Source organism: Fusarium solani, assembly GCF_023522795.1.
Source record: "Fusarium solani strain SB1 chromosome Unknown bctg00000014, whole genome shotgun sequence".
Lineage (NCBI taxonomy): Eukaryota > Fungi > Ascomycota > Sordariomycetes > Hypocreales > Nectriaceae > Fusarium > Fusarium solani.
Genome location: NW_027072141.1, coordinates 821,997 through 838,005, shown reverse-complemented (window position 1 = coordinate 838,005; position 16,009 = coordinate 821,997). Strand labels below are relative to the sequence as shown.

Genomic DNA, 16,009 nt, shown 5'->3' with positions numbered 1-16,009 from the left:
GCCGATGCAATGAAAAAATAAAAATTACGATTTTGGATGACGAATCTAGACTAAGCTACAAACCCATGCTCATCGACATGGGTCCACAGATAAAGACTATCAGGCCAGGTAATACTCGCCGGCACCAGACGACACTGTAAGTTGTCCTAAACCGTTCTTTTTGTTGCGCCTCTATTCTTACGTGGGCCCTTTGGAGTCGTCAAGATGTCGAAAATGGACGAAGGATCAATCCCCAGGTTGTCCTACCGTGTTTGCGCGGGCCCGCAGTACCGGTACTTCTTGACGCGCACTTTCCGTCCAGTTCTAGACTACCAGGGTGGCGATCAACGCAATCCACTCAACCTCAGCCTTCAATTGAGTGAGTTGACTGCTTAATAAGCTTTTCCTCCGTTGAGTTGATCAACCCAGGTCCTATATTGAGTTGGTTGGCGTTGCGTTGAGGTTGACCAGCGCCCCATGCCGCGTAGTCCTTCTTTCACCGCACTAATACCCAACCCGCCTTGTGTTGAGCTACCCGGCACCGGAGTCTGGGAACATCGCTACAGTACCTGATCAACCTTGCCAACGCAACCAACTCAATATCGTGATAATATTGAGTTCGTTGATTAGTAAGAATAGGCTCCGTTGAGTTGGATTGAGTTGATTGACACCAACCTGACTGACAGCCTCTTGATTGACGTTGCGTTGATCGCCACCCTCTACACTACACCCTGAGCGACACGTAGAAATTCTCCTGGTTAGTTCATAGGTAGACTCCCGTAGCTCAGCACGTCCTGTGCTCCCTTAGGAGACATCTGGGGCCTCACGGCCCCCCGGACGAAAAATATACATACATACGTAGAAGTTCTCCGCAAACGTAGTACAGTCTCCTGAGACTTGCTGCACGTTTGAAGCTGGGACGTGGCCAAAGCCGTCGTTCAACTCAAGGTTTAAGTGAACTTGGTCTCAACGTATGTCTCGAGTTGCTTTCAGCGGCAGCGCAACCCCCCTCATGGTACACTATCTTTCCGTTCGAACGGGAACTAGTAAAATACTCTTCGCAATATACCTGATCCTCCTCTTTTCAAGCCCTGCGTGTACGGCTCATCACCCGGCGGCACCCATTGGCAAATTTGTCGCATTTAGGATCAGCGGTTGGCTAATGGACTGCCTAAACAATTAGTCATTTGGCATGTACAGGCTTTCGCAACATCTTGTGCGGCTAACGCAGAGGTCGATCTCGGCTATTTTGTTAGCATGGTTGCCTCAGGACTAGGTAGCGCTGTCTGATATAGACGGCGCTGGTGTGCGTAGCATTTGCAGCAAAATTGGCAGCGGCATCACAAACTGAATCGAAATGACCATATGGGCCAAATAGACTGTACAAACTTGGAGTCGTAAAAGGTCTCGCTGGAGTTGCGCCCAGAGTTTGGTGATCGATGCTGGGCGGAGGTTACAGCATGTCCAGAGGAGAGCAAGAACCAGCTGCTATTACGCTTGAGTGCGTCCCTTCCAGGTAAACATACGACGGCTACTTAACGTTCATATAGGGCTGGTTGACTCTTCAGATTGTTGGTCAACCTGCTAGAAACCGATTACCTATGAGTCACAATGTAAACATTCCTGGGCCAACTTTGACCGTTTCCTCCGCAACCCACATGGCCTGGAAATCAACGATTGGTAAGAAACGGTGGAAAATACCACAGCGCGCCATGCATCAAATGACTTTACATCTTTATTCAACTAGCCAGGCACCGTTCCCGTTGGAAAAAGGAGGCACTCAAATCAGCTCCGGGCCACCGTTGGAGACTTGTTCAAAAGGATCACAATACCCCAGTGGGTATCGCCTGTGATACGATCGTCTTGCCCCCGCACTTTTCTGCCATTGCCTTGAGTTTTTGCCCCAGATCTTGCGTGTCATGGCTGCACTGCATTCCTTCGCGGCAGAAGCTTTTACTCTTCTTGCACTTGGTATCGTCGTCATCGGCGTCCGAACATACGCTCGCGCTAAGCAGGAGGGCATACGGAACTTAAAGATGGACGATTATCTTATGCTACTCGTCATTGTGCCGTACACGACGGAGATAGTGCTCGCATACACGGTTGGGGCACGATTCTACGGTCTCGCCAACAACGCGATGACTGACGAACAACGTGCCGCGTTATCACCGAGCAGCGAAGAATACAAGTGGAGGCACGTACAATCCCGACGCGACCAAATCAGGTGCGCTTCAATAGTGTGACGGGCTAACACCAAGAAATCATCAAGAGTCAATGGATCAAAGATCCAGATTGCAGGCTGGGCCGTGTATGCGTCCGTTCTCTGGCTTATCAAGAGTGCCATGTGTGCATTCTATATCCGATTGACGGTAAGTGACCTTAACCATTGCCGAAAAAATCTCGAACAGGCTGACACTTTGATGTGTAGAATGGCCTGAGCGCGTACCGGACTCGTATTAACGTAGGGTTTGTCCTCATCGCCGTTACGTACATTGCCATCATAGCTTCCATTTTCTGCGGATGCCAGCCATTCCACAACCTTTGGCAAATAGACCCGGACCCTGGAAGTTAGTTAGCTGTTCCTCTTTTCCGCCAGAACACCTACGTTTGCTAACACTCTTTTTCAAAGACCTCTGCCAGCCTGCCTCCTCAAAGTTGCTCATCTTTCTCGTCGTCACTCTCAATATTGTCACAGACATCTACCTCATGGCCATTCCTATTCCAGTTCTTTGGAAAGCAAATGTTCCAAAATTCAAGAAACTCATACTTGTGCTTCTTTTCTCAGGCGGCGTCTTTGTCATGGTCGCTGGTATTCTCCGATGCGTTCTCATTCTCAAGGTTCGTCCTCGTTTCCTTTACCATGAACTACGCAGTCTTGACTAAATCGACGGATGTGAAATCAGAATCCTACTACGGGCCCGCAACAAGCGGCATCCTGGGCAGTGCGTGAATCTTTCGTGGCAGTTGTCACCTCTAGTATCCCCATGGTATGGGGCTGGATACGGCCGAAGTTGCGGCCGCTTTATCCCCCATTTCTCACGTCCATACGACTCAGGGACAAAGATACCCAGGATGGTAATGACGTTGCACCGAGTGACTTTCGGGAACGGGCATTTCTTGAAAATCAACCTCGTGTACCGATGAGTGCAGCTACTCGTCAGAATATCACGAGAAGCGGGAACTGGACAACGGTGTGTGCAGAGAAACGCCCGACTCTTAAATCCGTACAATGTAAGGCCGTAATCACAAAAAAAGTCGACATTGAGGTGTCTAGTTCTGTGGCGACGATGTAGGCTACAGCCCTTCTATATATGAGTCTACCTCATCACACAGACCAAAGCTTGTGGTGTCAAGGGACTAGGTAGCATTTGATTGACTGCACAATCCATTTTCGCTCAACTAAATTTTCTTACGTCGAAATGATCAATTAGATGCATTTACAACGAGGATGGAACTATATTAAGATTGTCCCGCCAATGCTTGACCAGCAAAGCGTGCCTCTAGCATGACACAAGTGGACTGAAGACCGTTCGTGTTCGGGGTGTGCCAGGCATCATCTGCCGTTGCCATCCAGCAGCCCGTAGCGCACATACCTAGCACCCATCGCCTAGTCAATCTGAACAGCTCATAAATCAACAACCCAACCATTCCAGGGTGCGTGTGAACTGGCCCAGCAAGTGAGTTTTACACACTTGTACGTAGTAAGCCTGTTGGTGAGTTGACTTGTTGAATCACATAACCAATTCATTTTTCGATTTTACTTTTTTGCCTTTTTCATCTATTGTGATGTATAGTTTTCTACAATACCCCTCGTCCCACATGGTCTCCGTTCATCGAGTTTCGACCACGCGGCAGAGGGGCAAACCCATGGCTGAAGTCGAGGTGTTCATCTCCATTCACCGACGGTCTACCTTTGTCCTACGGGTAGCTATTCACACTACAATATATAATAATACTGTACGTGGCAAGGATTAATATATGTAATTAATAATATTTTGATGCATGGGCTATTAGAATCAGTGTGCTCTCCAGACCTTTCCCTGTTTTGTGACCTTGCAATGTCAAGGAGAAGATGTCCGATTCTGTTCGCTTTTTGCCTCCAAACTGAGGCTTGGCGTTCGCGTGGATGAATACCATCGCGCCGTTCTCAACCTCGCCCCTTCTCATCCATACCTATCCATGCGCTGTGTGTTCATTGCCGATTTGGCGTCGCTTGTGAGCTACACTGATACCATCCTGTCATTCGTTCATGCATATCCCAAGACCACTGTACCTATGTGGAATGGCAGCGGCAACGCCGTATAAGGGCATCGTCAAGCATTGTCATATTGAAGCTCGAGTACCAACATCAGATGCACTGCGTCTACCGCTCCGAGGGCCGATATTGGAATCACTGCAGTCGGATGGTTGATTCCTCTGTCACGAGTAGTCGACTAGCGGAGTCACAGACCTTACCACCTCATGACACAAAGCCCTGGATCGCTTGCAGCAATGGAGATTAATTCTAATGTGTTCATCCCCTTCCATTGAAAGCTTTTGGAAGATGTTCTTCAGTCTATCCCCCTCGTAGAACACCCTACATTTCTGGACTTCCCCGTCGGGTTTTGTCCGACGACTATGAGGAACCCGTCTTTTCTGTCTCTTTGCTCCGGCCTTCGTTAGATGGGTCCTTTTGAGTAGAATTACTCTTGCTCTGTGTCTACACTATTCTGCAGTCAGTCTAGCCTCGAGTGGAGCCATATTGGACCTTCGCCCTTGTTGAAGGGCCGAAGTTGCCCACCGCAGTCAACCCGTAGACTTTCCATGTTCCTCTGCCATTGCAGGGTAATTGGGGGTATGAAAATCCTATATATAGCACGTCCCGACTCATCCCTCACACTCTTTAACCTGAGGCTCCGTATAACCATTCTATTGGCTCGCCATCTTCACCACGTTTTTAGCCATAGCCAAGTTGTGCATGTGCAATTAAGGACGATGATAGTCCCAGTCCATCCGCGAAGCCTTGACAAAGGGGTGTCAATAGAAACTCCTTGGTCGGCTCATGTCATTTTAATGGAAGTTCTTGTTACCACCGAAGTGGATGGCTGGACCTTTTACGGTGTTCGTGCAGAGACTCGGGACGGTGAGTCTTGGGACTGGCCGAGTACCGAATGCCTTCTCTGGGTATTCGACGATGGAGCAGGTTTCAGGATGTGGCAGGACTGGAGTCAGCCATCACGCTTCAGTTCGCCGGAGCCAGAATACAAACTTCAAACCATCGTAGGACATTGTGAGTTAAGCAACGGGCAATGCTATCTTGCCGTCAAGTGGAAAGACCGCGTCTCCCCAACATGGGAGTTGGAGCAAGACATGGCTTATTTCGCCGACGTTGTCACGGACTATTTCACACAAGAAGATTTTGAATGGCCTGAAGGTGCCTTAGAACAGCTTTGACCAGTGCTCAAGGCCTAGAAGTTCGGACATGTGGCGTCCGCGTACGCACATAACATCCAAGCTACTTGCTTTTTCGCAAGGGCATCACCCTTAAGACAAGACGCGAACTACCAGTCGAGCCGTGTCATTAATCACCAACTACTTAACATTTTCGAACGGCAAACCACCGCGTGGCCATCGGAACTTCCCTCTGCTCCAGAATCACACGACGAATTCACAACGAAAAATTGACTTATTGGCTCCTTACGAGGAATCAATAACTGCGAACACCAAAACACCTGTGGGTGGGTAAAGGGGTCCTCAAACTACACTATTCGTGCGGCTGTGCTTGAAGACAATTTCTCGCTGGCAATGTTACTGCTGGTTTCCTGGCGCTGGGGAGCTCTAAGACTCGACGTGAGGGAAAAGAAGCCATAAGTCTAGATCCTGGTTTGAAATAAATTTATGTTCACCCTTAGCTTGGGCTACGTTCCTATCTATCCAACTTTCCCTCTTCTTTTCTTTTCTCTTCTTTTTACCCTCTTCCTGCTCGTGCATACAGACTGTCAATCCTCAAAGAGAGAAATGCTGGAGGTAAATAGTACCGGTACAGTGGAGATATCTTTTTTTTTTTTCCCTGCGAGGGCTAGGTCCGCTAGTGGAGTAGAGCAAAGAGAGATAGAGATGTATAGTTAACACCATACGGAAGCGTGAGGCGCTTCAAAACCTCACATGAGGTATACAGGTAGGTAGGTAGCTATTTAACGCCGCTTTGGACCGTGGAGCGCCCCAAAGCCTCGTCGAGGCTATGCGGTGTGCACGAAACCATGTGGGTGTGGTAGGTCTATAGAGAGGCGTACAGAGAAGATGGTGCATATTGTCAGACAGTACGTGTATTCGGTCCATTGGTTGAATCAGTGTATTCGTGTTGTATTCGTGTTCTCGTTAAGTATTTGCGCCCTGAAGGACCTGCTTTTAATCTTAAGCTCCTTGACCCACACGTGACAGCCCATATATTCAACACATATCGACTAAATATAAACATGATAACGTGTGTGATAAGCGAGTGGATCAGACAAATGAGTGGATCGAGACTCCCAACCCATCAATACTCAACATTGAATTAAAACACAACAAAGCATCTGATCAATTAAAGCTAATTTGTAACGGCAGTTACAGCTGCAGGCACCTTAGCCGTTGCGCCACGGGGCAAAAGATTGGGCCATAATCGCTATTGTAGCAATTACAGAAGGTGCTTCAACTGCCTATAGGGGCTTATAGCGCTGTTCGGGTGACTAACCCGTAACATAATTACTATTCCGTTCCCTAGACATCCCAGTAACGATCTCACAGTACCACATTGTATGACTAAGGCTGCCCCGAGACTACATCTGAGTCAGGCAACAAGGCGCCAAACAAAAGATAACCAAGCCACAGGGGAGCATCTCCATACTCAGGGCTGCCTGTTACACATTGGTAAAACTGCGGAGAATTGCCACGCCGTTTTGCTTGTGGGAAACGACCCTCCAAAACGGCCAGCTCAGAGGAGCTAGACCCTAGTCGCCTAGAGGCTGGGCGTGGAAGAGACACTGCCATTTGGCAGCTCACAGAGTGAACTATCCATCCGAAGGGGACCTCTTTCGAAATAACCCTATTTAAGGACCCAAGCGGCCGTGGGCAAAACTCGACGCCGAAACTAGCCAGTCGAAAAAGGACTTCTGCGAGCAGAACGAGTGACGGTACAGAAGGGACAACCTGGCTCTATATAGTACTGTGCATGGTTCTACCTCATCCTTCAATGTGATGTAGTGCTTAGGTTTGGGATCAAAACGGCCTCCTACCTTCAGCCGAATATTCAAGCGACGCTGAGCGCATGATTCAGACTCGGTTCCCGATCGGTTCCGAGGACAGTGAATCATGGCCAATGAGGGACAAGATTGGAGTCTGTGACTATGCTACACTTTTACAGCTACACTCCAGTTCTACCATGTCACGCACACTACGCCATAGCACATTAATCATCCCGAACGTGGTATTAGCCACCAGCATCATGGGCATAACAGACACGGCAGCGGCGTTTTCTTTCCGCGATTCTCGGTTTGCGAGGGCGGAGAGCAGTAAACTACCCGGCGGCGCTCAAAAGGATCAAGGCATCGGCATTGTCAGCTTCCTTACTGCGGTGAGCAGCGGTTCCGCAATCTTTGCCTTCCAACTACTTCTATTTCTCCTTCTGAGAAACAAGCTTGCTCGTATTTTGTTAGGTCAGCGATCCTCAATTACTATCTCTTACTAACCTGGCCAGCAGCAAGCCCAAAACGTATCTAGTCCCTCGGCGTGAGCAAACAGATTCGCCGAACGGTGGCCTCATCCAACTTCTTCGGGGGCTATGGAATGTCATCGACCAGGAGGTCATACGCAAATGCGGGCTTGACGCCTATTTCTTTCTGCGCCACTTGAAGACCCTGCTCATCATCCTCATTCCAATCGCGGGGATAGTGATACCAGTGTTAGTCCCTCTCAATTACGTCGACGGGCGCGGCCGGCAACTCAACTCTGACGGGCAAAGTAATACCCATCTTGACCTTGCCCCGGTCACCGGCCTGGACACATTGGCTTGGGGGAATGTCAAAGCAAGTAACACCAATCGGTATTGGGCACATTTGGCGATGTCGGTGCTCGTAGTCGCATGGGTTTGCTTCGTGTTCTTCCTGGAGATGCGTGTCTACATCAAAGTACGGCAAGATCATCTGACAAGCGCCGATCACCGATTGAATCCCTCAACTACCACTATTCTGGTCAGTTCAATACCCGAGAAGTGGCGTACTGAGGAGGCACTCAAGGATCTGTTCCGCATGTTTCCTGACGGAGTGAAGAAAGTATGGGCCAACAGAGACTTGTCATGCTTGCTTTGCAAGATTGCCCACCGCGATGCGGTCCATCGCAGGCTCGAGGCCGCCGAAACTGATTTGATCAAAGCCGTTCACAAGGCCCAATATAAACGAGGCAAGGCTGCGGAAACAGGACTGAGGAAAAATTCGGGACTAGATACCATGAGCAGACAGGATCAAACATCATGCGATGGCCGGAATGGTCAATAGTCACAAAGGCAAATGGCCAGCATGAAAAATGCAGACGGCTCTGAACCAAACAGTGTTTACCTGCAAAGCCATCCCGGTGCCGCATGTTTCGTTCGCGGAATTCATCGCTCAGCTGCACAGGAGGGATCTACTAAGATGGCATCCAATGCGAGGTGCTCGAATGGCGTATCCATACCAAACCAAGAGATCAACAATTCTGACCACGTCGCAACTGAGGAAACACACTTGGCCGAAATTAGTCAAGCGGTTCGAGCAGCTGGTAGAGCTGGCATCCGAATGGAGAAGATGGCGGCGAGGACTAATGAGTTCTCTCCGCTTGCCCAAGCGTATGAAAATGACTGCTCCGAAGAACACAGCTGGATCGAGCAAGATCAGAGTGTATTGAATACGTCTCAAAAGTCGATGATTGAGAACCCGGAACAGGAACCTGGTCGCTTGAGAGTCTCATTCGTAGCGAAGTGGTGGCAGTTCTGGAAGCCACCCTCCGGCAGTCCTGTCACGCCTGTTTCACAATCAAAATTATTGGATCATGATTGAGGAAATATGTATACAGGCAGGAGCCCCTCGAGTGTCGAAGTAGCGACCGAATCAACATGCCCCTGTGGAGGTTCATGGGGAAACTTCCAAGAGTTCTGGAGGTCAGCGACCAAACCGTAGGGAGGTTTGAGTACCCTGAAGCCTGCAGTCATGAGCTTGACAAGGACTGGGAAGAAGGCATCTGGCAAAAATACCTGAGCAAAAACGACCGCCCTACCCATCGACTGCCACTGTTCGGCATATGGTGGCTTCCCGGGATCGCACCATTCACCCGAAAGGTAGACACCATATCTTGGTGTCGAAGTGAGCTGGCACGCCTGAACATGGAGATAGAGGAAGACCAAAAGCATGAGAAGCTGTTCCCCGTCATGGACTCAGCATTCATTCAATTCAACTCCCAGGTCGCCGCCCATATGGCTTGCCAGAGTACGATACACCATCTCCCAGAACGGATGACCTCCAGGATCGTCGGGATCTGCCCGAAAGATATCCTCTGGGCCAATATGGCGGTGACTTACTGGGGGCGCTGGCTACGTACTGTGACTACCTCAGGAATTTTATTTATCATGATCTCCTTTTGGTCTATTCCAGTAGCCTGGACCGGAACGCTTAGTCAGGTTGACCAGCTCATTCAAGGGTACGAGTGGTTTTCTTTTGTAGAAAAGAGAGAAGGGCTCAGGAACGTCGTTCAGGCAATCAATTTCAGGCCTGCTGCCTGCTAGTTTGCTGGCAGGCCTCCTCTTTCTTCTCCCGCTGTTTCTCGACCTTTTGGCAGATTTTAATGGCGCCAAGTCTCACTCTATGAAGAACGAATTTGTCCAAAAGTTTTACTTTGCTTTCCTGTTCATACAGGTTTTTCTAGTTGTCTCTATCGCTTCCTTCTTCACCTCTTCAATCGATCAGCTAGCCACGAACATGAAGGAGTTGCAAAAAGCGAGCGATGTCCTTGATATTCTCGCTAGAAACCTACCGAAAGCAGCCAACTATTTTTTCTCTTACATGGTTCTCCAATCTCTTTCAACCAGTTCCGCAACCCTCCTTCAAGTAGGAAGCCTCATCACGTGGTACATCATTGCTCCTGCGTTTGACTCGACCGCACGTGACAAATGGTCCCGAAATACGACGTTGAATTCGGTCAAATGGGGCGCTGTGTTCCCAGTATACAAAAACTTTTGCATGTATTGCTCTGATCTATTGCATCATGTCTCCTCTCATATCTGTGTTCGCCATTCTCACTTTTGGCCTCCTCTGGCTAGCTCAGCACTACGCCATGATTTACGTCAACCGATTCGATTACGATACGGGCGGTGTGCTTTACCCTCGAGCAATCAACCAGACTCTTACCGGAGTGTATGTGATGGAGCTTTGTATTGCTGGCCTGTTCTTCATCGTAAAAGATGAAAGGGGAGGCCCGCCTGTACAGCACATGGTACTATCATGGTCTTACTTTTGATCTTCACAGTCCTTTATCAAGTTTTCCTTAATAAAGCGTTCGGACCTCTCTTTCGGTTTCTACCCATCTCGCTACGAGACGAGGCAAATGAGGCAGTTTGCCAACATGAAATATTCCAGGGGGATGGGACCGATAATTCCCTCTTGAATCCCATAGACAACGTGAGAAATTCCACCCACGGTCATGAAACAGGGGCAAAGAGTCGAGCCAGAGCGGGGATGGAGGTTAGCCAGGTTATGGCAGACTCACTCTTCGGAAGGCTTCCTTCCGGGCTAGAAGAAGTACCTCAACACCAGAGAGATAAGCTTATTCATACTGCCTTTCAGCACGGTGCTCTACTCGCTCGGCGGCCTGTTGTATGGATTCCCAAAGATAGCCTCGGCGTCAGCGATGACGAGATCCAACAAACGAAACGATACACGAAACACGTTCCCATATCCAACCGCGGAGCATTTATAGATAGTAAAGGGCACGTATCATATGGAAGAAATCCCCCAGACTTCTCGAAACTAGATCTTATTAAGCTATAGGCCACAAAAGGTGCATAGTGGGGAAATCAGGGCTCCATCTCCCATACTGCCTGCTCTCATGCCGACGAAACAGACTAAGAGCCACCCGGAGCTCTGCGCTGCCGATTAATTGAAATCACATCCCAAGCGTCGTTAACGGAGCGCCATTGTCAACGCCATTGTCAACGCCATTGCGGCAACACGCATTTATTGTAAACGCAAAAGGAGAAGCGACCCGGATGGGACCATGCTACCCGGAGAATGAGGACCTATACTGCACGCTGGTACGAACTGACCCCTGGCCCTTATTGAACGGAATCTGTCATGAAAAGTGGATGAGAAGTGTACCCGAAGAGATAACCTCTGGGAGCTTGTAGTTTGATAGAATGGCTCAATGACTATTCATCATTGGTGACTGCAATGCCCTAACTGCCTAGTTGTTGAATAGTCCAAAGCAACGCAGTAGGTGAAACACAGGAAGGTTCACAGTAGAGGCGTCATACCCGATGCCACGTCTCGTGTAGTCAGTCCGCATTGTTCGATTCTGTTTCATATTTAACCGACACTCCACCTCCTCGGCGGTAAGGGCTTCGCATCGACATCTGTTGTGAGAAGCCAATCAAGAAAAGAAGGCATGAGAACCATGCAGACAAACGTTACGGATAGTAATAGAATATGGAGCTTCGTGCGCCTTCGTAGGTGTTGTACGTCACTTTCTACGTAACGGGCTTTTTTGTATTCGCTAGTGATTGCTCGGTGAACAGTAAAAGTCTAGTTATTATATCTCACAGCTCTTCGTATTTAAGCCGGATCATGGCCCTCGACCACACAGTATAGCGTGTGCACGTTCTACTCATTTGTCGTTGGTTCAATAGAAATTTCCCCTTCGCTTACTTGCCAAGCCTTCCTATAGTTCTCTTTCTCGGTGAGAGCTTGTAGTCGAAACCACGTACGCAGCTCTTTGGTTTCTTGGAGCCAGCTCTCACCACAGATCTTTGACACACGCTGCTGGTCTTTGGTGATATATAACCGCTCAGCCACATCGCGAAAGGCCATGCGGTAGAGCATGAAAGCGTTAAGGGGACGTTTGATCTTTCCGTCTCTGGCTTCCGAACGTCTTTCAATCGAATTCCTCTGCACATATTTCTCAATATTCTGCATCGACTTATCGCTGGCTCCCAAAAAGCTGAGGGCATGAACGGTGTCACAGGGATGCGGTCCTATCCCTGCCAAGTCCCCATCCTGCTCGGACGGCCCAGCGGAGTCTGGAAATAAAATCCAATCCTCCCCAAAGCCATATGTCCATGCAGAATCAGTGTAGGCAAAACTAGAATCGCAGTCGTCCTCCAGGGCATTCGGCTGAAGTGCGGATTCAAGTCATTAACTGTAAACGATGATATAGAGCGAATTTAGGTGCCTTACTTCTATCAAACCACAAGGAAAAGGCTCCTCGGAAGGTGGCGCTAGGCTCACGGCGATATCACCGGTCGAGTTCATGTCTACAACCGTGTCAAGTCTGCGGTTCGATCTATGGCTAGTTGTTGTGTTCAGGGGCGACGAGACTTAGAGTTATGGCATGTACCAGTTTTTCTGAGCAACTGTAGCGAAATCGAAAGAGAAAATGTGCTTATAATTCAATGATTCAACCAATGCAGGGAGAAAGGCTGTTAAGCAACAACTCTGGCAGGTCTTGGCGCATAGGGTTCCACTGGTTAACGCGATTTGTGGTACATGTCCATCAGCCCGTATTCGGTCTGAGAAAAGGAAAGTACATAACCTAACTGCAGTAAATATACTTTCGTAGAGTGTTTTGACTGCCAAGGCACGTCCTGTGTGAACCCTTATTGACTGGATATGCACCTACCCACCCTACGAGCGCGTTAGACACTCGTTCAAAAGTCGCTTGCATTCATGTACTCGTCCCAATTCTGATTGTGATGTATCGCCGGAAAACGCCGGAAAATAGCGGTATCATGTATCTGGGTTTGCAGTAACATACAGTAGCACAGTCGATTTGGGCTGAGTGTCCTGGAACTACCATCAAGCCTTCATCCAATATCAACCGAACGTCAGTCTGTCTTCGTTGCAACCCAATAATTTCACAGTCACGTGCATGTGAAAAGACGGATTAGAATATCATGAGTTCTATCGTGCGGTCACATGATGCTTCCTGACGGTGATCAAATTCCTGTGAGCTATGGTGTAGCCACGGACGCCGGGGGATGAGGCCAAGGCTTGATCCTTAGAAATGGCGAGATTCTCGGAGAATATAAAGAATCGACGAGCCCTAGATCCACAGATACAGGCTAGATCATCTTAGCATAGGGAATCATGATTTTCAGCTTATCTTTTTTTTTTTTTTTTTTTTTCAGGAGAAGAAAGCCCGACTCATAATCCGCGATCAAACCCCGAGCGAAGGCATACCCATCGCTGGGGGCCCTCTATGGGATCTGCCCCTAGATCTAATCCAAAGTTCTTGACCCAATACCACCGGCTCCCTGATATTCATCGAATATTGGCTGACAGTGGGTAGATCAACAACATATATCCCAATCCTTTCAGTTTTGAATCGACAACAACTCACGGCCAAGATAATATTAGAAATAGCAAGAGCGCGACTCAAGTTTGAATAAGATTTATTGCAAAAGCTCGATGAATAACTTCGGGTACGTGAAGATGAGCCGCTAATACATACTCATACTTAGCAGTTGATTTCCTCGGACGAGTCTTCTGTCGCCAATGCCTGGACATCCCGGTTTGTTTGGTAGGAGCACAATCTAGGCCTTCTTGATCCGCAAGTTGATATCAAACGGGCATTTAGCCTTATTTTCTAGGTATGAATATGGAGATAGAACCATATCCCGATTATCCCAAAGTTCCGAGATGCTCCGGCCAAGAAAGGAGGTTATTGGGCCTGGTGTTATCGAGAAGCCCTTAGAGATAGGCTTCTCCTGTTCTATGACGAGCTAAGGCGTTTTTGGCAGGATACCACCTCTATACTTTCCGCAAAGAAAACAATTGAATGGTTACAGACTCCTGGAGTTAAGTATCCCGATCGGCCCGCTCAATGCCTGATTTAAATCCATTCGAGAATATCTGGTGTCTTCTCAAGCCAGATGCACACAAGGTGTTCCCAACGTATACAGCTGGAAGAACAATATCATAGTCTGGCATGAGTAGATTCGACGTGCAGGGTTGGTGTAGAAGATAATTGGCTCAAGGAGATTGTGAGGTTAATCTGTATAATACAACACTGCATCGAAGTTGTGATTTGGGCACAGCGTTTGCCTACAAAACATTAAACGTCAAACTCAAAATCGGCGTCTAACACCCAAGTTCATGGTAAGGGCCTAAATCTGGGGGACGCGGATGCAGCCTATCACTTGGCTATCACCATTGTTCATTGCATGAGACCATCATACCAGTCATGATATGATGGCCCTCATGAAACCAACGAAGTATGAAGGCAAAGGAGAAGATATGGCAATCGCACAAGGTAAAGGGGACTCTATTCGTAATGAGAAAGATCGAGAAAGCTTGAGCGGTAGTAAGAGCAACTCAGAGAGAGGTATATAATGTTCTCGTACAGTATATTGAAGATGTCCCCATGTTCGTGTTCACGAGTGACCGCAGTCCTTCTCTCCTCAGAATAAGGTAGAAAAATATCACAAAGGGTGATTATTTTTGAGTGCAGTAAGGCGAAGAATAATGCTCATTTCAAGCTTTAATAAGGATACAAAAACGCCGCGTCGAAGTCATGCCGTGTTCGGATGCTATCTCGGCAGGAATCGATAGAATATCTAGTCCAAATCCGGCCCTTCAAAGTTCTTTCTTTGCTGTCTTCTCTACCGTAGACCGTTATTAAATCGAAACATTCTCTGACCTGAGATGAACGCAACAGCGAACGATTTACTCATATGAAACTGTACCATCAACTAGGTTCTCCCTCGAAGTAATTATGAAGGGGTCCACTTGGCTTGTTATCTTGGCTCTTGCAAAAGCCACTTACGCGCAGTCGTACGGACTCTGGATTGCTGGCTTGAACGACAACTTATGGGAAGTATGCCAGGCGCTTAACCAGTCTGAATACGGGGAGATCAGAGAACTGAATTCAGTGGGTGACGTAAGGTCCGTTGACGCGGGCAGGACATACACGATCCCATACAAGACTGTCGTTGCTCCGGCTACGTGGTTAAAAGACAGCTCCCAGTTCTTGCACTTGAACAAACAAGAGCGAACAATTTCACTTGACACGATAGGAGCTGCCACAGAGGCTACAACACTTCCTACACAGAAGGTGTTGGCTCTCTAACGGAATCATCAAGTCAACCACCGTTACAATGGTTAACGTTGGGTCACCCATATCTAGCTTGAGGTAGCCATATTACGCATTTCAAAATCTGTCTGTAATTAGCCCATTACCCTGTTTAAAACCTAGACGGGACTGCTCGGCATTTTAAAGCCTCCTTGTGGTTGTCGAGTTGCAGTATACCGGAAGGTATCTCTCAAACTGTAACGTTCCGATTTCGAACGATGCTTGCGGTGCACTCTGTCCGTAGGGTAATATAAGTGATGGGAGGTCTCTTTTAGAGAAGTGTCACTTCGAGGGTGATACGTACAAGTCTGAGCTGGGTTAACTACCCATAATATCTAGGATAAGAGAGGTAAAGATAGTGACAGGTATAATTAAGCATTCAATCCGTCTTCTTCATTTAGTGAGGGGAGGAGGCAGGAAGCACGCGAGGAGGTATAGAAGAGTCTAAAGCCGTAGCCATGAGTGTCAGAGCGGCCTTGGTGATACGATGTGACACTTGGTTTACTTGCTGCACGAGGGCGCCTTTGTGGGAAACGACTGGTGTGTAGGGGAGGGATATGATGTTGCTACTTTGGAGCATGTGTCCTTCGCCCCCCCAGAGTTCGTAGGTTTTGAAGAGAGCTTTTGAGATGTGGAATTCCTGACCGTCTGACGGAATATTCCGTGAAAAGAAATTGAGGGTGTTAGCCCAATCATTTTATTAGCA

The 16,009-nt window shown here is 48.2% G+C and overlaps 3 protein-coding genes across 3 annotated transcripts; 2 read left to right on the top strand and 1 right to left on the bottom strand.

Moving 5' to 3' along the window:
• Window positions 1-1,898: 1,898 nt before the first annotated feature.
• MRS44_017739 (uncharacterized protein) lies at window positions 1,899-2,862 on the top strand (the record flags this gene model as incomplete). Its single annotated transcript, XM_065615638.1, has 4 exons — window positions 1,899-2,203; window positions 2,249-2,348; window positions 2,408-2,546; window positions 2,609-2,862. The coding sequence occupies 4 exons, from the start codon at window positions 1,899-1,901 to the stop codon at window positions 2,860-2,862; spliced, it is 798 nt and encodes a 265-aa protein (XP_065471710.1).
• A 4,579-nt stretch (window positions 2,863-7,441) lies between these two features.
• MRS44_017738 (uncharacterized protein) lies at window positions 7,442-9,748 on the top strand (the record flags this gene model as incomplete). Its single annotated transcript, XM_065615637.1, has 4 exons — window positions 7,442-7,652; window positions 7,717-8,488; window positions 8,543-8,950; window positions 9,043-9,748. The coding sequence occupies 4 exons, from the start codon at window positions 7,442-7,444 to the stop codon at window positions 9,746-9,748; spliced, it is 2,097 nt and encodes a 698-aa protein (XP_065471709.1).
• Window positions 9,749-11,789: 2,041 nt separating this feature from the next.
• On the bottom strand, window positions 11,790-12,485 carry MRS44_017737 (uncharacterized protein; the record flags this gene model as incomplete). Its single annotated transcript, XM_046271928.2, has 3 exons — window positions 11,790-11,837; window positions 11,883-12,347; window positions 12,411-12,485. The coding sequence occupies 3 exons, from the start codon at window positions 12,483-12,485 to the stop codon at window positions 11,790-11,792; spliced, it is 588 nt and encodes a 195-aa protein (XP_046123488.2).
• Window positions 12,486-16,009: the final 3,524 nt, after the last annotated feature.